Source organism: Condylura cristata, unplaced genomic scaffold (genome assembly GCF_000260355.1).
Source record: "Condylura cristata isolate star-nosed mole 26May11 unplaced genomic scaffold, ConCri1.0 scaffold00004, whole genome shotgun sequence".
Taxonomy (NCBI): domain Eukaryota; kingdom Metazoa; phylum Chordata; class Mammalia; order Eulipotyphla; family Talpidae; genus Condylura; species Condylura cristata.
Window position 1 is genome coordinate 71426156 of NW_004567105.1, and position 26827 is coordinate 71452982.

At 45.2% G+C, this 26827-nt stretch overlaps 1 protein-coding gene across 1 annotated transcript in view; it reads right to left on the minus strand.

Annotated features, from left to right (window-relative positions):
• Window positions 1–1822: 1822 nt before the first annotated feature.
• The window catches only part of CMTM8 (CKLF-like MARVEL transmembrane domain containing 8), a 79447-nt gene continuing 54442 nt past the window's right edge, over window positions 1823–26827 (minus strand). Inside the window, exons 2-4 of the mRNA XM_004676354.2 lie at window positions 5921–6094; window positions 3110–3226; window positions 1823–1967 (exon numbers count right to left, since the gene is read on the minus strand). Of these exons, the coding sequence (XP_004676411.1) occupies window positions 1884–1967; window positions 3110–3226; window positions 5921–6094 (375 nt within the window). The 3' untranslated portion in view covers window positions 1823–1883. The remainder of the gene's footprint in view (window positions 1968–3109; window positions 3227–5920; window positions 6095–26827) is intronic.

Consider the following 26827-nt stretch of genomic DNA (forward strand, 5'->3'; position numbering starts at 1 on the left):
CTCGGAAGGGTTCCTTCCTGCAGAATTAGTGAGTCCGAGCCTATCCTGGCGATGACGGGGGTCGCAGCGCCAAGATTTGAGCCTCAGCAGCTGCAGGTCTGCATTGCTAAAGCTCAACTCAGGCTTCCTGTGGCCCACTCACCCACCCACTCCACACACACAGCCCTCCACCCCCTCATTTGTGGTGCTTCCTCCCCACTCCCACTACCTCTTCGGACTTAGGCTACAAGCCAAGAACTCTTCATGGTTTCTTTCAAAGGTCTGGGCTAGGTGGTCAGACACTGAGGAAATCTCGGCTCTCCTACATAGCAGCAGACAGGACTTAGATCAGCAGTGAGGGTCAGAGCAACAGGGAGACCCACTTAAACCATTAGAAACAGCTCCACTCAGCAAGAGCACAAGGCAGAAGTCCTGGGGTCTCAGCCCAGAGTGACAGCTGAGCCTCCTCATGGTGGTCAACTACACAAACATTTCTGTGGTTTTTTGTTTTTCAAAAAGCAGCTTATGTTGAAAACACCACCCAAGATACACTAGCGATCCAGCTAGAATTGTCCAGCCGAGACATACTTCCTCTTGGCACACATGTGCCTTGCTGACTGGGGGGTTGGGTGGGTGGGGGGTGTTCTCCTCACCACCTGATAATATCTAATAATACCAGTGTTAGACAGTGGAAATGTGGGGGAGCAGAACAGGTTGCTCCCTGAATATGCCACTTGGAGCTGGGCAATCAGGACCCAGCTGAGGTGGGAATGTTGTGCTTTACCTTCCTCTCACCCACCTCACATAATATACAGAAGAGGCCTGGTGCAGGCCCACTACCACCAGAATTAACCGGTGAACAAAGGATGAGCTAAACATGTGGCCTGAGGGGACTTAGCCAGGACTGTTTGTTCCACTCCTTTCTGCGGTCTTTGCCTCTGCATGGCACAATGCAAACATTTGTCCACCCCGCATCTGCTGTAAGCGATCCTCTGCCTTTTTGAAGTCCTCTTCTCCCTAATTCGGGATGCATATAAACCCCAACAGTCTGACTCTCAGGGAGCCCTCAGGTTGTGTGGGGTTCCTGCTTAAAGGCTTTCCTCCTGTGTGTTCTTCCTGATGCTGTTTTAATTATTAGAGCAGCTGAATTACCTACAAGGGTAGAAGGAATTTTTCTTCTTTTTCCCTCCTAAGATTTGAGACCTTTGGGTCTAGTCTTCTCTACAAAATAGGGTACACATATCACCTGGCCAGCAAGGTGAGGTTAAGGTGCATGCCATACCAACCCTCTCAGAGACGATGTACTTGATGCTCCAGTGCAGTCACCACCCTTAGCAGCACGCGGGTGGGCTCATTCCCTGCTCCAGGGCCGGTGGCTCCTGAGATGCCTTCTAGGACGAGATGGTTCCCAGATGGGGAGAGCTGGGTCTCTCCTACAACTGGCCTGCTGGCTGGAGACCATGTCTCCTGCCAACCCTGTGCCTGGCAGCCCTGGGATGGCACTCTGGCCACCAGACCCAGCCTAGAGATTTGCAGGAAGTCTCCTTTTTCAAATCAGACACATGCTACCCTGAGATTTTGAAACGTTTAATCAAAAAAGAATCTGGCATTGTAAAAGTTAGGTTTACAAACTTGACACATTCTTAATATTAGCAACTTACCTATTTATACATGGTCTAAGAAAATAAGACATCAACAAGATATTTAAGAGCTCATAAGCTATAGCACTTTGCAAATGAGTATCCATTTTAATTGTAACAAACCACTGTGAGCGAATTTAACTAAGTATATAAAACATTAGCTAAATACAATTTTCTAGAAATATACATTATACCTACAACTGTCTTTACAGTAATATTTGATTTGTCCTGTTTTTCTCTCTCCTTTTAGCTCTCAAAATCAAATCACTGTATGGTCCTGGATCTCCAAGCTATAAAACTGAAATATGTGTTTCCAGCATAGCAGATGGTGACCAAGAAGGCGAAGAACTGGAGAAAACAAAGCATAACAGAAATGGGGTTTAGGGCACATTCTAATTAGCAAAAGTTATCATTTCACCTCCACTGGTCATGCATTCACAGCATCCCTAGGCTCCAGGCTTCTTCAGCTAAAGTGCTTTATTGGTTCAATTACCTTTCTTCTGAAATAACTTCTGGCTATATTGTGTGCTTGCCTGTGTGTTTGGAAAGCCTGTAGTTTTGTTCAAGGTGTTCAGTAAGCATGGATAGAGTGGCACACCTGAGAAAATCCTGTTATTTCTAATTCAGTATAGACAATTTTAGACCAAGACTTAACCTCACAAGCCACGGGTTCAGCTAATGTTAAGAGTGGGGTGGGTGGCAGGCAGCGATCAAGCCACCCGGTGTGTGCTGGGTGGGAATAGGCTGCTTGTGGGGCAGCCACCACCCAGCCCCCCAGGATTTTTATATGAACTGCCAAAGCCTGTGCTTTTCTCCTTTTCTGTACTCAAGCCTTCTACTTCTAGAAACTTTCAAATATAAGTTAAAAATATAGTAAACATCCACATGCACTTTCTGTTGTGGATGGAATAAAAGGTTAATCTTGCAAAGATTTTTTAAAGCAGAGAAACAACACAAAGTTACAGTTAAAAAAAAAATGCAAACAGTACTCAAGCAATATCATCCCATCCCAGTCCCTGAAAGAACTGCCGTTGGGATATATAAATTCTTCTGGCATTCTCATTTCTGTTAAAAACCAACTAGAAAAAAAAAAGTGTATAGGTATAAGCATCATAAAAATTTAACTACAATAAACCTGAAATAAGTTATATATATTAAAAAAAAACCAACTAGAATCCTAATGTGCTCACTTTCTGCAATTCTCTCTCCACTTAAACTATCGGCAGCAGAATCATTCTTAGCCTCGAAACACTAATTCTCCCTCAAATACGCTGTTCCCATCACTTGGCTTTCATTGAGTCTTTCAACCTCTACGCACTTCAGGCCACCCGGAGGCCCCGCAACTTGACCTTCACACCTGGAAGTTAATGGCTGACGCGTTAATGGCTGATGTGTCACTCCTGCGGCCACTTCGCCACCTTCCTGATCCTGAGTGGGCAGCAGGGGAGGAGGCGAGGGGTTGTGGGTGGGTGGCGGGCGGGGCTACTTACCGACGAGGCTGCCCAGCTGTTGAAGTTGTGGCTGTCCCTCTCTAGGGAGACGGACGACGCGTCCACAACTGCGGCCGAGAGGTACAAGGCGAAAGCGCTGCCATTGAAGCACAGGCCCTGGGAGACAGAGGGCTGGAGTGTTTAGGGGGCACGGGATATCGGGGCCCTGGGGGCCTCAGAACGGGCCAAAACTACCCCCTGGGAGTGGAAAGGGCCCATCTGGACACCGGGAGACGGGGAGGAGCTGTGAGCAGGCAGCTCTTCGGTGCCTCAGGTGGGGAAGGTTGTGAGCCAGCTCAGACACAATCCTTCTGGACCCCAAGACGCCCAGGTGCGGCTGCCCCTTGGCCACTGTCTTCCTCAGTTTGCGCTCGAGCCCCCAGTCCTCCAGATTTCAGCCCGGTGACCTGCTGGCCAAGGAGGCGGGCAGCGGGGTCATGGGAGCACCTGACTGCTCAGCCACCGCCTCCCCCGCCCCCAAGGCAGGTGCGGCTGCCCGTCACTGGCACAGACCTGGGAGAGCTGTCCCCAAGCAGGCCCCTCTGCTGCTCCAAACCCCTGCCCTAAGCAGGGCAGTGTTTACATGAGCTCACAGCCCTGGCAACAAGATCTTAAAAATGAAACGATTATCCACACTAGTTGAGCCCTCTGAAACTAATCCCATCCTGACTTCACCTTATTTTTGCCTATTCTTAGAGAAGAGAGGTATGGAAAGCTAAACAGGCATTTGGTTTTCTATTACACTTAAACACCCCCCACCCCCCCACCCCGTGAGAGTTTTTCTTTTGCCATCACCCACCCGGTCTTCACAGAGATAAACAAACTGGAAAAACTACAGTTTGGAAGCCATATCCTGAAGGCGCACAAAGCTCAGTCCTACCTGCACAAGAGTAAGGGGCAGGGAGGCCGTGAGGCTAAAGCAGGTGGTGGTGGGGGGTGTTAGTGGCCTCCTGAGGCCCAACATCTCTCCCTCAGTAGCTCACAGAGCAGAGAGGAGGAAGCCTTCTTTCCTCGGAGAGTGAACATAACTTTCTGGATGCAGGTGCCAGCATTCTGAGCAGGGCTGTGTCTCCTGCTCACACTCTTCCTGGGTTATGACAATGACACTTTAAGACAAGGGTGGGTTAGACTGCCTGAGAGGCTCCTCTGCTTGAGAAAGAAATGTATCTCTAAGTAGCTGTGGTGATTTTGAGATGATTCTTTTTACTCGTTAGTTGTTGTTTTTAGTTGATCTGTTGGCTTTTTGTCCAGGAATTCAGCTGGACAGTTCTTACAGCCTTACTTTAAAAAAAAGTGCACAATGCCTTAGAATTTTGTACATGTTCGATCTGCAAAGTAAAGGGTCCCCCACCATTTTATAAACTGCAGAAGCAGTTACATGCATTTACTTCTGGGGAGTGGGAAACTTTAGTTTTCATTATGTATAATTTTACAGGTGGGTGTTTAGCTTTTTCTTTAGTGAACTGGCTACATACTACTTTTGAAACATTAAAATGTTAAAAAAAAAAAAAGGATAGCATGTATTCATGTATTCAAGGTAACCTAGCAAAATCCACTCTGGATAGAACAATCTGGAATAAAAAGTCAGTCTCTCCCTTTCCCCCTGGACCCCTTTCTCTTAGAGTCTAGGCAAACACCCACATTTATACAAATGAAGCTATACAGTCTTGGAACTTGAATTTTTCTTCATTTAAAATACACCCAGAGTATCTTTATGGGTCAGTCCCAACAGACTGACCTCATCACTAATACCTTGGTTGATGACATTCTGATGACCCTTGTTTTTCCAACATGGCAAACACTGCTATAATAACATCTTCATCTTTAAACATTTTGGGGTACTCATATGTGTCCACCTCCCTATTCAAGGAGATCTGGATGAGTGAGAGTGAGTTCAGAGAGCTCATTAGTGCTCGGCCACAAGCCCAGACACTCATCCATGTAGCGTGAAGATGAAGGGGCCAGAGAAGACAGGAGCAAGATGCCCTGACGCTCTTGCTTCCCCACGTAACACCGATTCATCCCAACAGTAGTTTTGATCTTTCACTCTCTTTGCACACACTGTGCACCTCAGCATCAAAGAACTTTGGTTATGCTCATGGTCCTAGCAGGGTTTTGAAGGTAGGTAGATCTACAGAGTCTGGGGCCCTCATGTACCTGTTTCCAGGTGACACTGCTGAAGCAGGAAGTTTCGAGTCTGCTTAGATTTTGCTACTTTCCCAGGCCTGCTGCTTGGGGGAGTCTATTGTTTGGAGTCCGCTGCTTGCTGGAGCAGAAAGTTCTCGCAGCGTGCTGCTTGTCCACAGTAGGAGCTATGGCTACCTTGACCCCTTCCCAAACAAGAAAGAATGCTTATGCTATGATGGATGGGGTGACAGGGTTCCTCATACAACCTGCATAAAGCCTCACCATTCCTGCATTCGGGGCTCAGCCTTTTGGGACTGATCCCACTGAGCCCACCAGTGTGACAAGTAAATCTCTCCTCACCTCTCTGAGTGCCATCTGATTTCCCTGGGAAACTGCCATAAAACTGTTTACAGGGAACTAATAAAACAAAAGTCTGTATCATTAAAAAAAAAAAAAAGTGAACTAAACTTCACTGTCTTCTGAGAATTGGTTTGTTATTTTGCCAACAAGGAATTCTCGATTTTCCAACATGCCCAGTGTCATACTCAGATGTAAAACACCTGAGAGGCAACTGTATAATGTTAGATTATCTAAGGCTTTGTCCTCTGCTTTGCTGGCAGAGAGAAGAGGACTAAATTCTATCCCACCCATGGGCAACAGACAAGAACACCCTGGTTTCCTTACCACTGTTGTCCAGGGAACCTGGGGAATCCTGGTGTAGGTCATTGTTATGTAGATGATGAGAAAGAAGACAGTGAGGACCCAGTAAAATACAGCTACAAACATGACCCAGCCAAACGCAGGGACCCGGAAGTACTCAGTTCCAGCGATAAGCGTCCAGACCAGCAGCCCCAGAACCTGAAAAATGGTAGAGGCAGAGGGATGGAAAAGGAGAAAAATAAGAAAAAAACAAAGGAAGTGGGACAGAGAATAACTGTGGCAATCACAGCTTTCATGTATATATATCCACCCACAACTTATAAATATAATGAGGATTGCAAACTCACATGCATACAAATCCCAGGAAGTTAAGTAAATGAACACAATAGTTCACAATAGGCAGCAATCTAGGCACCTGTTTCAAGGTGCCTAGTCTCTACTCAGCTCCTGCCAGCTGTTGGGGGCTGGTTTTGCCAGATCTTTCTTTATATCTCCCCGAGGAGAACACAGAAATTGAAATTTGTATATGATAACCTTGGTTTTTAAATGTTAGTAAAGTGAGGAGTTTAAAACACCACAAGGGGTAAAACCGTGCACATGCACAGCTGGAACCTGCTCCTAGGCTGAGACCTGCCAAGGGAAGAAGACTGTGTCCATTCGGTGTGGTCCCTGAGACTGACCTGCTCTCAAGGGCTCAACCCCACCCCCTCCACCACAGCTGCCCTCTCTCTTTTCGGAAGGTGACTAATGTGTGGCTTGAGTGAGCTTCCAGAAGAGATGGCACTTTGTGCTAAAACCTAAGTCACGCATTCATTCCAGCAACAGTCATCCAAGCCTTTGCCACTACTGGCAGCAAGAACAAACCCAAAATCAAATCTACACCACCCACGGAGTTTTCCTAAGACCACTTTGGCCGCACAGAGGGAATGGACTTGGGGTGAATGACATGTGGAGGCGGAAGGATAGGTGTGAGGAGACACATTCAGAGACGATGCATTCAAAGGCCATATGGTGGCACTGAATGTTATGAACTAGTTAGTGGCTGACTGCTCTTTAACAGATTAGATATAGCGGAGGAGGAAAAGGATAAAGTGAAACAACCCCCACTCCCCAGTTCTTAGGAAAGATTTAAGAAGTAGATTAGGATGTCATTTTTAAAAAGTTTATTTATTTATGTATACAGAACTGAGGTATAGGCCAGAGGTATAGGGGAGCGAGAGGATTCACCAGAGACAGAAGGGAGATGTACACAGACCTACTGAAATACACTGTTGAGGGGAGCAGCGAGTGAGACAGGAGAGGTCAGCTCTCTGGCCAGAGATCAAACTCACGCTGCAGTGGCTGGCTGTACCTTCACAGTGCTGAGAACTTAACCCCAAAGCTAAGTGTTTTTCTTTTTTTTTTTGATGGGCTTTAATTAGCAACATGACTGTACCTTGAAAACTTAAAATACCCTATACTGGACTCTATCCTGGAATTCAGACATGCAGAGGTGTGTGTGTGTGTAAATTAGTAATGTTCTCAGTATAATTTGTATAAATGAAATGAGAGCAAACTATATGTTTTCAGTAAAGGACTTGTCACATGAATTATGGAAACTGGGTTTAAAGAGTGGCCAGATCTGTACATGGTGTGTCCATGATGTTGATGACTGACTGAAGCAAGTAATAGGCACTGTGAACAGTCAGCCATGTTTGTTAGAAAGAAAAGGACATACAAGTAATGGTTTTAAATACAAGGGAAAGAAGTTACAGGGTAGATATAAAATGAATATATGTTGGTTTCTCTTGAGACTTTATAGCTGTTGGATGGGGAGTGTAATTTCTTTGTATTTCTTATATATACTTTATAAGTCTCTTTTTTAAATATTCCTACATTTGTCACTCTCAAAAAAATTTTAGTCTAGGTCTAAAAAACACTTAACCTAAAAACAAACAAACAAAAAAAAACCTGCTTATCAGTGAAACCACAAATCGTATTTTTGTAGTGGTTTGTAGTCTAAGCAAATAAAGACCTGTAGTTGGTCTTACACAATACACAGGGGTGGGGAGAGGGAGGCACAGTGCAGCTGAATGCCCGTTTACTGGAGTGATTGTCATCAGTATCGGTTTCAGTGAGAGACAAAGGGTTTTGCTTCAGTTTCCTAGGAAATTCACTTACGAAGAAAGATGCTTTTCTTGACAGGGACATTTTTTGGGCTGTGTTTGCTGGTGAGGTCACGGGTCAAGCAGCTGAGCTCTGAGAGATGGCAACTGCAGGTACACTAGACAAAACGCCTTAGACAGGGACCTCTGTTTGCATTAACCACAAAAACCAGTTTCTCATTCAGAGCCAAGAGCTGTTAACTGAGCCTGGTTATGGACAAAGCTGGTGCTAGAAGCATTTAAACCCTGGCACCCCCTGGAGAGACACCCTAACCCCATTAGTCAAGAATCTTCAGTGACTGCATGTGGACCATCTACAAAGGGCTATTCTGATGCTTTCGGTTTGAACCATGATGTCCAAGATGTATGAGACCTGTCGTGTTAGATTATGTCTGTAACCAGGGTTATGATCCAAAGGAATGTGCACTATACCTGGTATAGATTACCTGTCAGTTGTGATCAATTTGCATCCCCCAAACCCCATTAATGTAAGGCTTAGTGCTTTCTGGAAATGTACCACTGTTTGTACATCTTCACTTTTGGTAAATTCTGTTACATGCCATACATGTAAACACAAAAATACAGCTCCATTCAGCATTTCTTAGGATTCACTCACATTAGCAGCAGGTAAAGGAATGTCAACCACTAGCTGTAAGGAAGCAAAGGACATTTCAAACCTGTCCCCTACTCCCAGCTCAGCATCCAAACCATGACAGAGGTGGGCTTCTCTGAGCTGTTCTCACAGTCCCTTGGAGTGTAGAAGGATGTTGTGTGGAGAAGAACAGCTACTATGTCTTCCAGGGCTTTGTCATTACCTCAGCTGTGAGGCCTTCTAGCCAGAAAGTGGTGAATTTCACCAATTTGGACCAATTTCACCATCGGATCCTCAGAATTGCAGCTTTCCGTAAATGTGCTGTGGCTGACCCAAGACAAAAAACATACAACAGATTCATTCCACCAAAATTGTCCGATTCCGTGAAGGGTTTTGTGATGAAGAAGGCTGGTCTCTAAGAGAGTGCAAAGTGATCTTGAAACGTAAAGGATCTCTTTGGCTAGTCTTCCATGGAAGTTTGTCATGACTTGAGCTTTGGAACTATGAAATATGAATAAAGAATAGTTTTTCTTGTTTATTTAAACAAATATTGCAGAACTGTGGGAAAAATGTACCCTGGACACCAGTTCAACCCTGTGGTCTGAAAAAGCTCCACAGTAAGTCTTTCTCTTTAAAGAGCAATCCTCTCCCTGCAGCATCCGCTTCTAATCCCTGCCTGGGACTCCCCGGCTCTCTCTAATAGGCAGGCTGAAAACTGAGCTCATGGACTTTTGTTCAATCAACTTGTGCCTGTTTCATCTGAAAAAAAAAGAAAGAAAAGAAAAAGACCTCCTGGCTCTTCTCAGCAGCGTATTTCAGTAGATTGGCCTGTTTTGCTCCCCCCTCTGTCTCTGGTGAATCCTCTCAACACCGCCACCCCCCCAGCATCCCGCACCTCTGGCCTGTCCCCCAATTCTGTATGCATATATTTTTTTTAAAAAGTGCTTATGCTGGGCCCTCCCTGGTGGTGCAGCGGGTTAAAGCACAGCACTGAGAATCTAAAGCCGCTTCCTCATGAGTTCGATTCCTGCCTGCCCCGGAGGTGACCACATGGCGTGGCAGACCTCTCCTGACCCGCCCGCTGCTCCCCTCAGCAGTGTATTTCGTTGATCTGCCTGTTCTGCACTCCACTCTGTCTCTGGTGAATTCTCTCACCCTCCACATCTCTGGCCTGTATCCCAGTTCTGTATGCACAAATAAAATAAAATCTTTTTTTAAAAAAAAAGTGCTTATGCTGGTTTTAGTGTATATATGTTCTTTCTTTTCTACCTCACCAGATTTAATACCCATATTTAAATGATAAAAATATAATTAGAAAAACCAGATTTCCTAGTTTGCCTTTCATTGCTTTATTGAAATAAAGCACACAGAAAACCATACAAATCCTAAGTGGGACAGCTCGGTGAATTTTCTGACAGTGAACAAACCAGTGTAATCAGCACCCACATCAACAAACAAAACATGATCAGTACCCACAAGCACCATTCTTGCTTTTAGTTACTTTTCCCTTCTCCAGAGTAATAGTTCTCTAGATTAGTTTTGTTTTCAAGCTTCATCAAAGTGGAATCCTATGGCATATCCTCTTCTGTTTCTCTTCTTTCCCTCAACTCCGAGATTCAGCCATGCCCTTGAATGTAGATGACCCATTCTCTTGGCCACACGTTTCCTGAAACAGGACCCAGCATCACTGGAGTGCTTGTGACACGCAGGTAGATGGGCCCCATCAGTCCGTTAGGTCAAGGATGGGATCTGAGAGTTGGCATTTTTCCCAATTACATTTATTGGGGTGAAGCTGTGACATCATTGTATCTGCTTTGGGGTTATGGGTTCAAACCCATAACCTCTACAAATGTATGTTTTCACACCCCACCCACCACCAGTACCCTACTAATCCTCCACCATGTTCCAGTGGGCCGTCTCCTTCCCTTCTTCCTCTCCCCCCTCTGTTTTGCAGCCAGATTTATTATGGCTTCTGTTTTGCATTTTTAACAGGTTTCTGGGTGATGTGGATGCTGATGGTCTTGGACTACCCATTAAGAGTTACTGGTGGATACTGTTCTTATTTGATTTAGTTTGCATTTTCCTGATTATTGGTAATGGTAGAGCATCTTTTCAAAAGCTCATTAGCAACTTAGAGCTCTCCTTATTGATAAGCTAAAGAAGACTTTCTTACTAGTTTGTAGAGATCTTTGCACAGAGGAATAGTAACCAACTACATAGGTAGCAATATTTTCTCCATCTGGCTTTTCTAATTTCATAAGTCTTTTGATATGATAAAATTTTATTTTATTATTACTATTATTATTTTATGCATATAGAACTGGGGTACAAGCCAGAGATGTAGGGGTGGTGAGAGGATTTACCAGAGACAGAGTGGGGAGTAGAACAGGCAGACTGACGAAGTACACTACTGAGGGGAGCAGCAGAGAGGTCAGGAGAGGTCTGTCATGCTATGTGAGTCACCTCTGAGGCAGGGATCGAACTCATGCTGAAGTGGCTTTAGCTTTTTAGTGCTGTGCTTTAACCTGCTGCACCACCAGGGAGGGCCCTGTTATGTAAAAGTTTTAAATTTTCACATACATTATTGGTCATTCTTTAAGGGTTTTGCTCCTGTTTGCTTAGGAAGGTCTTCCTCAACACAAGATTATAAAATATTCTATAGTTCCTCATAGTTCTATATATAGGATTGGATCTTTAATTCAACTAGAATTATGGACTGAGGAAAGGCTAAGTTTGATTTTTTCTAGCAGATGGTCAATTGAACTATTTATCACTTATGGGTGACTTTTCATTTACTGGACCAGTTTCTGGAATCTTTAGTCTATTCTACTCATCTTTGGTGACTGTACTAACTACTGTAGCTTCAGTGTATATCTCAGGTTTCTGCATGAAGATATAAACTGAACAGGAGTCTAAGTTTCCTTCCTCTCAAAATTCTTTTAAAATCATGAGGATGGGAAGAATAGGTAAGGAGACAAAAGTGTTTTTTGAAACTTAGAGCACATGGATGAGGAATAACCAATTTAGCTAATACGAGAATGCTGAATCCCAAGCTGTTTAGGAGGAAACAAGTCACCTGCAAAATCTGGAACGATTCTGGCAGCTCTGGGGTGGGAGAGGACTGATGCCTGAAGCGTGGAAACACAGAAGCTGAAAGCAGCCAGGCCTTTCCCCTCTGCTCTGCTCCCAGCTGCCGAGTGACAGTCTGAAAGTTTGTTCCCTAGGTCAGGATTCCTCAGCCGCAGCCACATTGACATTGAGCTAATAAGAGCTTTGTCGCAGAGGGCTGTCCAGAGCAGGATCCTAGCCTCTACCTGCTAGATGCCATCAGCAAGCCTCGCCCTCCCCACTGTAATGACAATCAAAAATATCTTCAGAAACTGCCAAATGTCTCTTGGGAGCAAGATCACTTCTGACAGAACCACTCTGAGGGAGGTAAGTCAAAATAGCGGGGCTCCGGGTGAAGTTTTGAGAATCATACTGAAAGCAAGAGGTTTAAATGACTAAGTGTTTGAAGGCGCTTTGCCACCCTTTGGCATCTAACATTTCTTCTCTACTGAGTTCTTAGAAAGCTGGCAGCCAGGCCTTCCTCAGCACAAGAGAAGACGCAGAGATACTGCCTTTGGGGATTTCTCAAGATGCACTCCCACCAGGCCATCCTGCTATGAAGTTCAAAGTGAGAAACCAGACCGAAGTGCTTGGAGCATCTGAAGAGTTTTTCACTCTTAAAACAGGCAGACAGCCAGGTTACCAGGTCTACAGTGAAAACAAAGCCCATGTAATGGGACAGAAAAGCCGAGTCCACAGAACAAACAAAACAAAACTGGCAGAAAGTAATTTTGAAGGGGGAAAAGAAAACAAAAAAGAAAAATCGGTCTCCTCAGAGAGAAAAGGCACTACAATAATGAATTAAATTAGAGGTTACCAGGACAAAAGTAATCTCTCAAAAATAAAATTAGCTTTTAAAGTTAAAAATACGAGAGCAGAAAGAAAAGCCCAATAGGATTGCTATGTGATAAAATTACGAAAATGCCTAGAAAAGATAACAATGGATGACAAAACAGGACAGCTGAAGTAAGAAAATCCGTTGAAATGGGAGGCAAAGCATCTGTTAATGAAGCCCCAGCAATAGAGCTGGGGGAAATGGAGGGAAAGAAGCCCACAGAAATGACTCGAGACATGTCATCATTTGAAAACATGACTTTCTACATAAAAGGGCTCCTGCCCCATGTACTCAGGCAATGGATGAAAACAGACCAGAACCCAGGTCCATCAGGCATCCAGAAGTTTTTTAAAACACTGCCAAAGGATCAGAAACACGAATGAATAGCTTTTAACCTTCCCTAAAAGTGAAAGGGATATTAGAAGCAAATGGCAAAGGTTTCAAATCAGAAAATTTCTAACCTAGAAATTACCCAACACAATTATCAGTGAAGAACAAGAGAATATATTCTTTTTTTCTCCTAAGAACACAATGTCTAAAAATTTTGCCTTCCACACATTCTTTCTGAAGAGGACATGAGCCAGCAAAACGAGGACATAAAGTGTAAAAAAGGAAATCTGGAATGAACTGATAGAACCACATAGGGAAGAAGTGAAGGACACAGGCAGGAGGAAGGGAAATCCCAGCATGCCAGGCCAGACTGGAGCAGGTGAGTCAAAGACTGGCATTTACTTTCTTTTTAACCTATAGAAGCTATTGGGAACCTGTTCACCAAAATGAGGAAGGAAATAAAGAAAGATGAAAATAAAGGATCCAGACAACCAGAAACCTGGCTCAAAAGAAAGATAAAGGGAGTTCCACAGTGCAGTGAGGCATTGAGGAGAAACCCATCCAAGATTCAAATTCAAATTCTCTTTCTCTAATGTGACTGGTCTTGTGGGAAACTTTACCGAGAGGTCACTGGAAAAACAAGACAAATAAGCTACAGAGAAAACTGAGCAAATAAAAGAATTGCCTCTATTACTCACCCATAAAAGCCTAGTGAAAAAGAAACAACTGTTTTTAGTTGTAGTCACTCTAACACCCCAACATTTGACTAAAGAGCTTAAAAAACACTGAACATTGACTTATTGTGAGAAAGGTGGGGCTGTGGTGTGTCCCTCAAAATCCACAACGCCGACATCCTAAACCCCCAATGTGATGGCATTTAGAGACGGAGTCTTGGGGGTAAGTTTAAATGAGTCAAGCTAGTGGGGTGTTCATGATGAGATTAAAGTCCTTATGAGACACTGGTCCTCACCCACATGCATGGGGCACATCATGTAACCCCAGGAGAGCCTAACCAACCCCAACTCTGCTGTCACCTTGATCTTAGCTCCAGAATTATGAGAGATAAATTCCTGTTGTTTAGCCGACTAATTTTAAGCCCAAGCTAAGACAGGTGGTAACAAGAAGTTAGCACTTAGCATGTGAAATTGAGGAAGGTGCTTAAGTCACACAATGCTTATGACTGCGGACGTGGGTAAAGTCCACTAGGCTCTAGGATGGCTGCTCTGGGTAGGAACACATCTGCGTAAGCAGGACAGTGAGAACCCCTCAGTGTAAGACTTTTGGTTCTGCAGATATCTGACCACCCCACAGATTACTCAGCTGAGTCCCCATAATTTTCTGGCTAAGGTATCTGCAATCATAGTAGCTGCAATACTTTCAATATTTATACCACGTGCTTCATTTCCTGGTATCATTCTATTAACTAGAATCTCCAGAACCAACTTCCAAGATGTGACAGTGACCATCCTTCTTTGATTCTACTTCATTGTTCATGTTAATGTTTTACATGAGTATCATGTCTGTTGTGGGGAGTTGTTGGAGATCAAGCTACAGATTTCTGTTTTTTAAAAAGATTTATTTATTTATGCATACAGAGCTGGGGTACAGGCCAGAGTGCAGGGGTGGTGAGAGGCTTCACCAGAGACAGAGTGGGGAGCAGAACAGGCCTATTGACGAAGTACACTGCTGAGGGGAGCAGTGGGCAGGTCAAGAGAGGTCTGCTGCGCCATGTGGTCACCTCTGGGGCGGGGACTGAACTCATGCTGCAGTGGCTTTAGCTTCTTTAGTGCTATGCTTTAACCTGCTGTGTCACGAGGGAGGGCCCTAATTTTAATTTTTTTAAAAGATGATTTACTTTTGCATGCAAGAACTGGGGGGCAGGCCAGAGGCGCAGGGTGAAAGAATTCAGCAGAGACACAGTGGGGAGCAGAACAGGCAGATAACTGAAATAAACTACTGAGGGGAGCAGCAGGTGGGCCAGGAGAGATCTGCTGTGCCATGTGGGTCACCTCCCTGGCCCGGGCTTTAACCTGTGCTGCAGTGGCTGTGGACACCTGCGTAGTGCTGCCCTTCAAACCTCTGCACCACCAGGGAGGGCCACCTCTTGAGGCTGTGAGCTGTTTTCAGCAATCTCTTCTGCCCTTCAAGTGCACTCACCCACACTTCTCTGGTCTACATTCCTAGGAAAACAGACTCCATGAAGTCTATGAAGGCCTTCATTTCTGTGTCATCTCTGGCTGCTTTTGTGCTACAAAGCCCTATTTACTACAGGAAAACATGCTGCCATTCCTGCTGGCCACCATACTCTCTGACCCAGGAAAGACAATCATGCACATATGTGCTTTGTTACAGCTGTTCTGCAGTTTAGCAATTAGCAATTAGCTCTGGTCACTGATGGGTCCCATTTAGTCAAATGTCTACTGAGCATTTATTAGGAACTGGGTCTCTGAAGGCAAGTTCACAGGGCAGGAAAGGCTGCACCGTGACACAGCACACAGGCTGATTATTTCTGACTTCGGCTTGAGCGGCATGAGCACCAAACTGCATCTGTACTTCAGCCTTGAAAACAGACAGGCAACTTCTGATATTTACTACACTGTCCTAGGAGAATGGACCAGCTATTCCAGGTGGCTTTGCCCAGTAGAGCTGCATGTTTTGAAGTGTGAGCTCAGCACACCTCTGAAATACCATACTGAGCTTTGAGTCATTTACCATATTAATTCCTTGCATTGAGTGACACAAGAAATCATCTACTGTAGACTTACTCTTACGCATCCTGCTATGAGATGCATAAGCTGCCTGACTACTCTTCTGACATATGCTTATTATGGCACATAAATGGCAATACTCACTCATTCAAAAAGTTCATTCAGTTCTCACTCACGAGGATGGGGAAGACAGGCATGGTCTTCACTCCCGGAGACCTCCACACCCGGAGACCATGCTTCCACTATAAACTGGGATCAGTCTTATGTACAGAAACGGGGTTGACACTGGCCATAATCTACTGGTTTCTCACATGGCACCTTGGTTTGTTTTCCACAGAGACATGAAAATTAGGGATTGCAGCTGGTCCCATTTGTTCTAATGGTTTATTAAACATCCAATCAGAGTGTGTGCTGCTTTTTGCACAGTGAATGCCAAGAATGTCTGGAAAGAAGGCTAAAATATTAAAGAGGTTGACACTGAGCCATTTTCGGTCAAGCAAACACACTAAGCACCTGCTTCCCACCAGACCTAGGCTGGATGCTCCAAAGTCCTAAGGTAAGCAGGGTACGGAGTCCTGCCCCTGAGCAAGCTACCACCTCATGGGAGAGGCAAAGACAGCCTCTTCTTCTTCACCTTGGGGGTTGACCACTCTAATCTGTGGCCACATGCAGTCCACCACACAGCCATGTGCCGTCATTTCTGTGTCATCTATGGCTGCTTTCATGCTGCAACAGCAGAATACTTGGCCTCTTAGCTACAAAGCCATATTTACTATAGGAAAACATGCAGCCATTCCTGCTAGCCACCATAGATATTCTCTGACCCTAGAAAGACACTCATGCACATATGGACATGCACTTTTATTTCTGATACCAAATAAACCAGACGATTAACAAATTGACTGACCAGAGAATATGATACAGACAGAAGAGTGTACCTGGTTCCTGCACCTGCTGACTATTTACAGAGGCCAGGGGGTTCTCCACTCCCCTTCCAGATTAGCAGCTCAGTCATTCAGTGAGCAAGGCAGCTTCCTCTTTTCTCCACTAGAGGGCGACCAAACACTGTGTATAAAAAGTTACGTGCCGCGCATCGCGCACTCCACCCCACCCCAGTCCCTGCTCAATGGCGTTTAACCATCTTTCTGGATGAGTTCTTACACTTGAAGCACATTCCACAGAGGTGGCAGGACGTGGAAGAATAAACTTCCCACTAAGGCCATTAGAACCAGACATTGTCTAGAAATAGAACTAAGAAGAAACATAGTCACTGGCTGAGATGAAGTGAATTAACACAAAGACATAAAAAGGGCAAATTAATCCATCCATTTCCTGTCTCCCAGCGCCCCTGCAAACTTTCAAAGAAGCCTGCTTAATTTTCCTCAGGAGAGATGGGAGTGTGGGGCAGGCAACCGAGGGGCCTTGGGCCTGGGGCTTTCTCCAACATGGGATTTTGCCTCTTTGAGCCAATCTGGGAAATAGAGGAAAGGGAGCTAGGAAAGTTTCAAGTGGGAATGGAGGGCCAGCACCAGGAAAAGCAGATCTGAGTCATCCAGGGTTTCATCCCCTTGCTGCTCTTCCCAGTCTCAAGCACAGCAAGTAGGGGGGTGTTTCCCCCCAGATCTTCTTTCTCCTTAACTCCCACTATAGAAGCCCCTAAGTGCTCCAGAGCAAAACAAAGTTTGAGGTCTAGATGGTGCTAGTAGTTTGTGACTTGACCTGCATAGGGCATTCTACAGTTAGTCGTAGACCTGCACTGAGGCCGACACCAATACTCCTTGCAGACAATGAAATGAAAATCTGCAATCTGGGATGGTTTAAAATTAAAAAAAAAAAAACAATTTTTTTTTAATGCATGCGAGAACTGGGGTGTAGGCCACAGGTGAGTGAGTGTGTGTGTGTGAGAGAGAGAGAGAGAGAAAGAGAGGAAGGCAGAGGATTTATCAGGTAATGAATTGCTTCTGGTGCACAGTGTGGCAGAAATGAAGCAACTAGGAGGCGAGGTCATAAACGGGGACAGCCCCCTTTGGCTGTCTTGTCCTTGGCCAGCTCCAACTTTCCAGACTCGTGAGTGGTCACCTTGGAAGTGCACGCTGCAGCCGCAGACATCTAAGTGAGCCTCAGCAACACCTAAGCTGAAATGCTAGGCCAAACTGACCCTGAGTTCCTGTACCCCAGAAACTGCAAGGAGAAATGCATGTTTATTGCGGTATTAATCTGTTAGGTTTGGGGATAATTTGCTACACCATTACAGATGACAACCCACCAGGTTCCACTGAGTTTTGGCTGGCATACAAGAAGCACTATGGTGGGAAGAGAGGACACACAACTAGGGTTTGCCACTAGCTTGCTGTGTGGTCACAGGTATTCTGCTCCTGCACCTGGGGGTACAGCCCCACTCAGCTGGCTGTGCAGTCTGAAGATGCTCTGTGACCTGCAGAACTCCAGCTAGATGGCAGTGATGATTAAACTCATATTTCTTCTAGAAAACATGATTTAATGCTCAGCCTAGCTGGCATCTTGGCAGGAAAGGTCCTAGGGTATTAAACCAGTGGAAGAAAGTGGAGTCTGTGACGTAATTAGAACTGCTGGGCTGGGTGCTGAGGAACTGCTAGGGCAGGCGTCGGCAGGCTTTTTCTGTGTGGCCAAATAGCAAATCTTTTCAGCTTTGTGGACCAAATGGTCTCTGTCACAACTACTCAGTCCTGCCACTGTAGCATGAAAGCAGCCACAGATAATATGCAAACAGGCGTGAGGGATTGTCACACTGAAACAGAACCTGGAAGAACAGGCGCAGGCTGGAGTTGGCTGGGGGGCCACATCCGCCCACTCAGTCTGGGAGCCCCCTTCTCTGGGCTGGTGGTTCCAGAGCGCTGGATCGGCAGCTGCCAGGAGCTTGTGAGGTTTGCAGCTTCTTGGCTCCACCAGGCACTGCCCAATCAGCATCCCCTGGAAGCAGCTGCGCATGGGATTGGCTTAAGCCTCCCTGCAGCTCCCCCTTTTGATTTCTCCTATTCTGCACAGAGCCCCAAGCTCAAGGAATTTAAGGATATTGGATGACCATGACTTGATCAAAGATCTTCTCAGGTCTCACAAAGGACACACATCTCAAAATTCTTCAGAATCAGGAAAAAACACCAGATTCACGGTCCTGGGTCACCAATAAGGAAAGCAGCAGTCAGTCCAGTCCAAAGAGCTCAGAGTATTCAGGAAAATCAACAGACAGCGCCCCTAGAGTGATGCCCAGGTCGCCTCTGTCCTTGCGGACCGCATAGGGAGATACCAGCCTGGCTCCCCGCCCAGCTTGCTTCCTTCAGCAATTTTCTTTCTGTACATAGAGAGCTAACATTATTCACTGTAAGAGCCAACATATACTTTAAAAAGTGTAAGTGGAAGGAAAGGAGAGCTGCAAAGAATGGCTTCTAAGTTTAGGTAAAGCCAAAGTCAATCCTTCAGCAGCTTTAAAAATAATGTCGCTTGGGGCCCTCCCTGGTTTAAGCACAGCACTAAGAAGCTAAAGCTACTTCAGCATGAGCTCCATGTCCACTCCGGAGGTGACTCATACGGCTGGCAGACCTCTCCCGACCCTCCCGCTGTTCCCCTCAGCAGTGTACTTCATCGATCTGCCTGTTCTGCTCCCCACTCTGTGTCCAGTAAATACTATCACCACCCCTGCACCTCTAGGGCCTGTACCCGAGTTCTGTAAGCATAAAAAAAAATGTGTCTTATTAATAATTTCAGCTGTGATAAAGTCCAGGCTCTTCCCCACGGTGGCCTGAGTCTCCCGGAGCTCTGGTTTGAACAGCAAGGGCCCCAAAATGTAGAGGCCATGTGGGATCCAGCTGGCAGGACCAAGCCCTTCTCCGTGATACTATTTTCTGCCTTGAGCTTCTGCCTCCATGACATGGATTTGCTCAGATCCTTCTGTAGCTGTTTGTATTTCTCCACTTCTCCCTGGAGCTTCTTCTGGATCAGTTCAGCCATTGCAGGAACGAAAATGTTCTTCCTTTAGTATTAGTAAGCCTGGAAGTAAACCAAACCTGGCTTTCCTTCAACATTTCAAGTCTTATAAATGCTGGAAATACTTCAGATGACATTTGATGCTTACAATTCACGTCCTATTGAGGGACCCCTGACAACAAGTGTCACTGACAGGCACCCTGCACATGTTTGTAAATGCTGGTTTCCTTCATTTGCGGAAGCATGAGGATATAAAAAGCAATAAGGGAAAGAAGGAGGACACTTTGTCAGGTTCAGAAGAGAGATTAAGGTTTACAGGAAAGACACGGGAAGGAACAAGGGGGAGTCAAGTCAGTATAAAAGGATATCTTCCACCTTGACTGGGAGCAATGCAGGGCCTGACAAACTCTTCTCTCGGACCACTTTGGTATCTGTATGAGGTATCATCAGTTACATCGTTCATTTCAGCCACACAACAGCCACACATGTAGATACATAATCCCCATCTAGACAACCAGCAGCGAAAGGCCATGTCCCAAATCACCTTCTACAAAGCTGGTGAAGACGTAGTTCAAAGTCAGGTCCAAGGACGCCTCTTGACTCTGGCCCCTCCCAGCTCTGCCTGCAGGGCCACAGCTCTGTGGCTTAGGAAAAAGTCTCACAAGTGCAAGCTGGGATGTGTGGCCACTTTAGCACAGGTTGCCGGCAGGGCTTTGTGACCAGCAGTGGAAGTCAGAAAAGTTGCTCAGCCATTCTGTAGTGTCACTCTCAGAAGAGCTGAGACAAAGACACAGATGGCGAGCCCTTGCCTCAGAGCCGTGGATGTGGAAGGCCCACTGCACTCAGGGACGGGAGTTCTCTGCAGCTCTGAGATGCTGTCCTTCCCTGGGTCCCTCGTCCTCTGGGTGCTTAACTGCCCCCAAAAACAGGACATCAATCACTTCATCACTGACCGAGAGTTCCTGTCTCCCAGCCTGCAGGTCTCTATGCTTCCATGGAACTAAAAGGGCCCTAACCTGTCTGCATCTACCTTTAACCCTTATTCTGTGACCTGTTTCACCCTATTAGCATCTGCCCAAGTGGCATCAGCTGGTCCAGGCTCAGGGGCCGTGGTCAGTGAAGTAACACTGCAGATACGGAGGCAGGGAACATGAGAAACTGCTTTAGAAATGGCAAGCCTGGGTCAAGGTGGGCCAGACCTGCACATTTCCATGCACGTTTTACTCAGAAGCTGATCTTCAGAAAGTGCAGAACCCACTGCCGTCCACTTGCCAGCTTGTGCACCTGACCCAAAACACCCAACAGTCCTTCTCTGCCTACACCTGTCAAGGGATAAGCACAAGCACACTCCAAGAGTGGCAGTTCCAGGCAGCTCTCTCAGTGGAACACTGCACAGCCAGCACTGGACGGACAGAGCCATGGGGTCCCTGGACCACGTCAGTCCAGCCCTCCCGTCCATCTCCTAGGGGAAAGCCCTGCAAAGACAGGCGTCATGCCCTGGCTAGGCAGGGAGTGTGGTGGCATAGGTGTGCTTTTATTCAGGGAGCAGACGGACAGGTCAGGAAAGACGCAGTTCCTAGAGGTCCCTTTGCAAGATGGTGCAGGAACTGGGGGAGCAAAAGCGGGAGGGAAAGTTCATCAGGTGTCCGTCAGCCAGGTCGGCCCTTGGGGGGCAGAGTAACCACCACACAGCTTTCTGCAGTCGCTGCTACACAAATTCCTCCTCCCTCCTCACCTTTTTTTTTTTTTAACACAAATTTCTTCCCTTTATTAAAAAAAAAATCAGTGGCAGGGAGATGAACTCTAAATGAGAAGGAATTTAAATTCTGATTTTGACATTAAAGCCAACTCATATGGTAACTACAAAATTGGATATATTTTTAAAAACACAAGAGAGTTTCTAAATGTTTCAACTGTGCTGAGCAGGGGACCTCCACACCAGGTTCCTTTGCTTCTGTTTTAAAAAGTAGACTACTTTTAGGGCAGTTATAGATTCATGGACAAATTGGCTGCAAGGTTCAGACTGCCACATACTCCCTTTCCCTGCTCCTTCCTCCAGCTTCCCTGTTATTGTGTCTTGGGTTAGTGTGGTGCATTTGTTACAACTGACGACCTTTGCCGGAGACCTTATTATTGACTAAAGTCCATCGTTTACAGGAAGGGCCACTCTTGGTGCTGTCTATTCTACGGGCTTTGACAAATGCATGAGGAGAGCATTGCCTTACTGTTACAACATCACACGGAGTTGTCTACCGCTCCCCAAATCCCAAGCTTCACCTGGTTACTCTGACGCCCCTCCTGAAACTCATGGCAACCCCGATCTTTTTCTTGAGTTGATAGTTTTACCTTTTCCTCATAGTTTTTTTTTTTTTTTTTTTTTTTTTGGTGGAAAAGTGAAGTGCTACAGGGTAGTTAGAAGCAGCGAGTTATGGATGCATCTAGCAACTTGGTCAGGTCTTTAACATGGTGCTAAATGTGAGAGGAGAAGAATGAGACGCAGCCCAAGGCTCTCCAAATATCAACATGCACACAAACCAGCGAAGGTCCAGCCAGCAGGTCCAGGTGGGCTCTGAGTTCGCAGTCCTCACAAGTCCCCACTGCTGCTGAAGCTGCAGGCAACAGACTATGCTGAGTAGTGGGAGTGTGATCAGGGATCAGCCTGCAACTGGTGGGTCACTGCTGACCCCTCTCTCCTTTTGACTAGTCCACATGTTACAAATGATTTTACATTTTCAGGCAGTAGGGAAGAAGTCACAAGAATATTCTGAGACATGCAAATGTTAGATGACATTTAAATTTCAATGTGCATAAAGGTTTATTGGAATAGTTTTACTCATTTCCTCTTTTTATCTACCTCCAATCTCTAGCAAGCAGGAGTTTAGTTATAAAGGGTTTGACTATTTCAAGATTTCTCATGTGTGAGCAACCACGCAGCACTTGTGCACGATTTATTTCACTTGGCATCATATTCAGAAGATTCATGCATGTTGTGGCATGTGACAGATTTCCTTTCAAGAGGCCTAATAAATTTCCCACTATATGAATATATCACATTTTATTTATCATCTGCTGATGGACATTTAGGCTGCTTCCATCTCCTGGCTGTTGTGAATAATGTGGCAGTGACAGAACAGATATCCCGTGAGATGCCCTTTTCGTTTCGTTGGATATAGACCCAGAAATGGAAATGTTGGGTCTTATACTAACTCTATTTTTAATTTTTTTATCATTATTGTTCTCCATATTGGCTGCACCATTTTAAACTACCACCAACAATGCACAGTGCAATCCAATTTTCCCATATTCTCACCAACACTTGTTATTTTCTGGTTTTGACAATGGCCATTATTGAGTGTGAGGTGTATCTCACTGTGGATTTTATTTGCATTGTTTCCCTGATGATTAGAAGATCAAAAACAACAATTTGTTGTTGTAAATGTAAGTTGTAGGAGTGCTTCATCCCTCCTATGGATATTAACTCCGCAGCAGACATTTCAGTTACAAATATTTTCTCTCATTCTGTAGAGTGTCTTTTTAACCTACTTACATTCTTTCACTGTGTAAAGTGTCACACAGCATGGGCACTATATCCAAGAAGAGAGAGCATACACTGTATAAAAATGAAGAATCATGCAAAAAATATAAATTAAAAAATACATAAATGTAACAGTCATTAATATTTCTCTACCTACTAAGTTTTAAAAACGCATCCATAACTGTTTTAAATATAAGTGAGCCCCCAAATTTTAAGAGCTGTTTTTTAAAAAAGATATTATCATGTTGCTATAAATCAAAACTTATTTTAAAAACCATAGGAAAGTATTACTCACGAAAAGATGCATAAAATCCTGCTTGGGCAGGGCTCTCCCTGGTGGCGCAATGGGTTAAAGCACCGCATTATGAAGCTCTACGAAGCCACTGCAGCGCGAGTTCGATCCCTAGCCAGGGAGCAGCTGACCCACATGGCGTGGCAGACCTTTCCTGGACCGCTGGCTGCTCCTCTCAGTGGTGTACTTTGTCAATCTGCCTGTTCTGCTCCCCACTCTGTCTCTGGTGAATCCTCTCACCCACCACACCTCTGGCCTGTACCCCAGTTCTGTAAGCATAAATAAATAATCTTTTAAAAAAAAATCCTGCTTGGGAAGATAATCATGCATTAATTTAGTTTCCACATAAAATGAAGTTTTCCTGGATTGTACCTACTTATAGCATATCTGTGTAAAACTCCATTATTTTCCCCCTCACTTTCCAGCAGCCAAATGAGGGTCACTAAGGTTGCTGGACACCAGGACAACCAGAGTCAGGCAATACTTGCAGTAAGAAAGACAACACATTTTTTCCCTTGAAGAATGCTCAGTGGTGACCACGGATAAAACAAACAAAAAATATCACTGTAAAACAGCCAATGGCATGGGCAAGGAAGAGGGACCAAGACAAGAAATGCCTAATGATTCAGTCAGGGGGCACAAGAAATGATACTGGGTGCTCAGAGAGGAACTCCACATGAGCAGTTACACTCCAGACAGAGCTGAGGCCAGGACTTGGCACCCACCTGCTTAACGGATATGGGCAAAAGGCCAGAGAGTTAGCAACGCTTGGGATGGCTGAGAGGGATATGGAGGGAAAAGGTAGCTGGGGGCAGAGCATGCAGAGCTGGGGGCGGCAGGGTAAGGAGCTCATACTTATTCACCAGGCAGGTGTGATGGGCATTTTTGGGGAAGCAGGTATTTCTGGCATCAGTGTATCTTTGGCGATGGTAGTATGGGAGAAGCAGTCATGTGCACTGAGTGTGGGCCAGCCGGGGGATGTGGCCTAGAAGGCTGGTGGAGGGGAGCTACCTTCACACCTCCCCTGGCTGCCTTTGCACCTTGGGTGCGGATCTGCATTCCTGAGAGGTTTTCAGCTAGAGGTCCCGAGCTGGCTAACCTCCCAGTTTTCACTAGGTACCTCCATCCTGGCTGATGCCATGCTTCTGGGAGAGCAACCATCTACCTGCTGAGTTCAAGTGCTTCATCCGCAATTTACTATCTGCCACTGACCCTTCGGTACTTACGTTGTGACTGCTGAGTGAAGAGAAGGAACAGTAGACAGTGTTGGGAGAGGGCGACCTGGCATTTTGCTGGAGCCTGGAAAGCCATGTTATTGTGTCAATTTCATCTAAAAATTTGGAGATGAACTTTGGAGACAAGAAATATCAGCACAGATGAATCAGCACCTGCTATAGATGGGAGTTTCTGTCCCTCCAAAATTTGTAATCCCTAATGTGATATTTGGAATGATATTTTTGGGGGTGATTGGATCATGAGGATGAAGCCCTCATAAAGGCTATTAGTGCCCTCATAGAGAGACCCAAGGAAGCTTCCTTCCCACTTCTACCATATGAGGACAAGGACACAGCAAAATGTAGATTACCTATGAACCAGAAAGCAGCCTCAGCTAGATATGGAATTTGTTGGGGCCTTGATCTTGTACTCTTCATCCCCCAGAACTGTGAGAGATAAATTTCTGTTGCTCTCACCCAATCTGTCTATAGTACTGTTACAGCAGCCCAAAAGAACTAAGATGAAAACTTTTCACTGAAAATCAAACCCAAAAAACACTGTAAAGAAAATTCACAGGTATTTAAAAAACAAACATAAAACTCCAACATCATTCTCTCTACTTCCACTTCCCCCACACCACCTGCAGCTTTAGGCTTCATTCTCAGATCCTAAGACAGCAAGTTCATACTCAGAGGTTTGAGATATTTTGTTTGGAAGAAAAAACATAAGCCCAGGCTTATAGAAACAAGAGTCATTAGCTTCGATACCCACTGTGACACTGTCCTTCCATTTATGTTTAAAAAAAAAAAAGACAAGTCTCCTCCCCTACTTCAGGAAAGAAATCAATACTCAGGGGGTGTTTTTCTGAAGACTGTTAGGATCACAGGAGGCTTTCTGTTAGTCTGCCAATAACAATGCCTCTCTATATTGGTGTTCCCCCTTCTGCAAATGAGTCATACCTAAGCACCCCTTGGTCTTTTCCACAATTTAAATAGGCATGTAATGACCCAGAGAATGGTCCTAAATCAGTGCTCCCATTAAAACTAGAATAAGATAGTGTTTCCAATTGAGCTAATATTTGAAATAATTCACCAAGTTCCTTTCTGCAAGAGGATACCAAGACATCCCAGCCAGCCTCTTTCTCTCTTAGCTGAATTTAAAGGTAATAGTCCCCAAAATAAGACCATCTGCTAACTCCTCCCCCATCTCAGAGAGGTGAGGGTCTTCTCCTGGAAGGGAAGACCAAATTGTCCATGAGCAGGGCAGCATTAAAGGTGACCCAGACTGGAAGCTGTCTATGTACTTATTCTTGAGAAGGCTAAAACCCTCACAGGAAAGATATTCAACTTGGTATCATGCAACTTACTTTAGAAGCAAAATGTATATTCCACGCGAGCTGCTCACTGACTCCCAATGCTCCTAATTGGCAAACATACCACTAAAGAATGTTTCAAAGATGGCCAAATCATTGCCTTTCTATTCCAAGGAGAAAGCAAAACAAGTCATCTGCTAAATACAGAGCCAGTGTGTCACTGCACAGTGATCTCACGTGGACTGTGTACAACCTTGAGTCCCAGAAACCCTGGCTGTACAGCACAGCTGTGACCCTCTGTGGTTCTTCCTGCCAAGCACATGTTAGGCTCCAGCTCCCAGGACCACAAGTTAAAAGACTCTCGCAGGACTCCCAGGCAAGGAATGTCCTCATTTAGCACTGAAGTAAGCAAACTTTGTCTGTAAAGGGCCAGATAGTATTTTAGGTTTGCAAGACAGATGGCTGCAAGTTTACGGGGTAGGGTGGTGAAGGAAGGAAGTGATCATCTACAAAAGGAATGACTGTCATAACCCAAATGAAGAACTGGGAATAAAATAAGATCACAGGATCAAATAAAGTTCCTGGTGTTTCCCAGGTGATTTGGGGGAGAGTTTACAGAGATTCAAAGATGGAAGGAAGCCACCCCTCCACATCTTACCCTCAACCCTCAGCCCCAGGATTGTACTGTACCCTGCCCCAGGGGAATAAAAAAATCCATAAAAGCCAAGGAAAGCAGCTATAGCTTGAGGTAATTTGTGTTAATCAAATGCTAACTTTTATAAAAAACAGCTTTTGAGATGTAACTTACACACCATAAAATCCACAAATTTAGGCCCTCCCTGGTGGAACAGCGGGTTAAAGCACAGCACTGAGAATCTAAAGCCGCTTCCGCATGAGTTC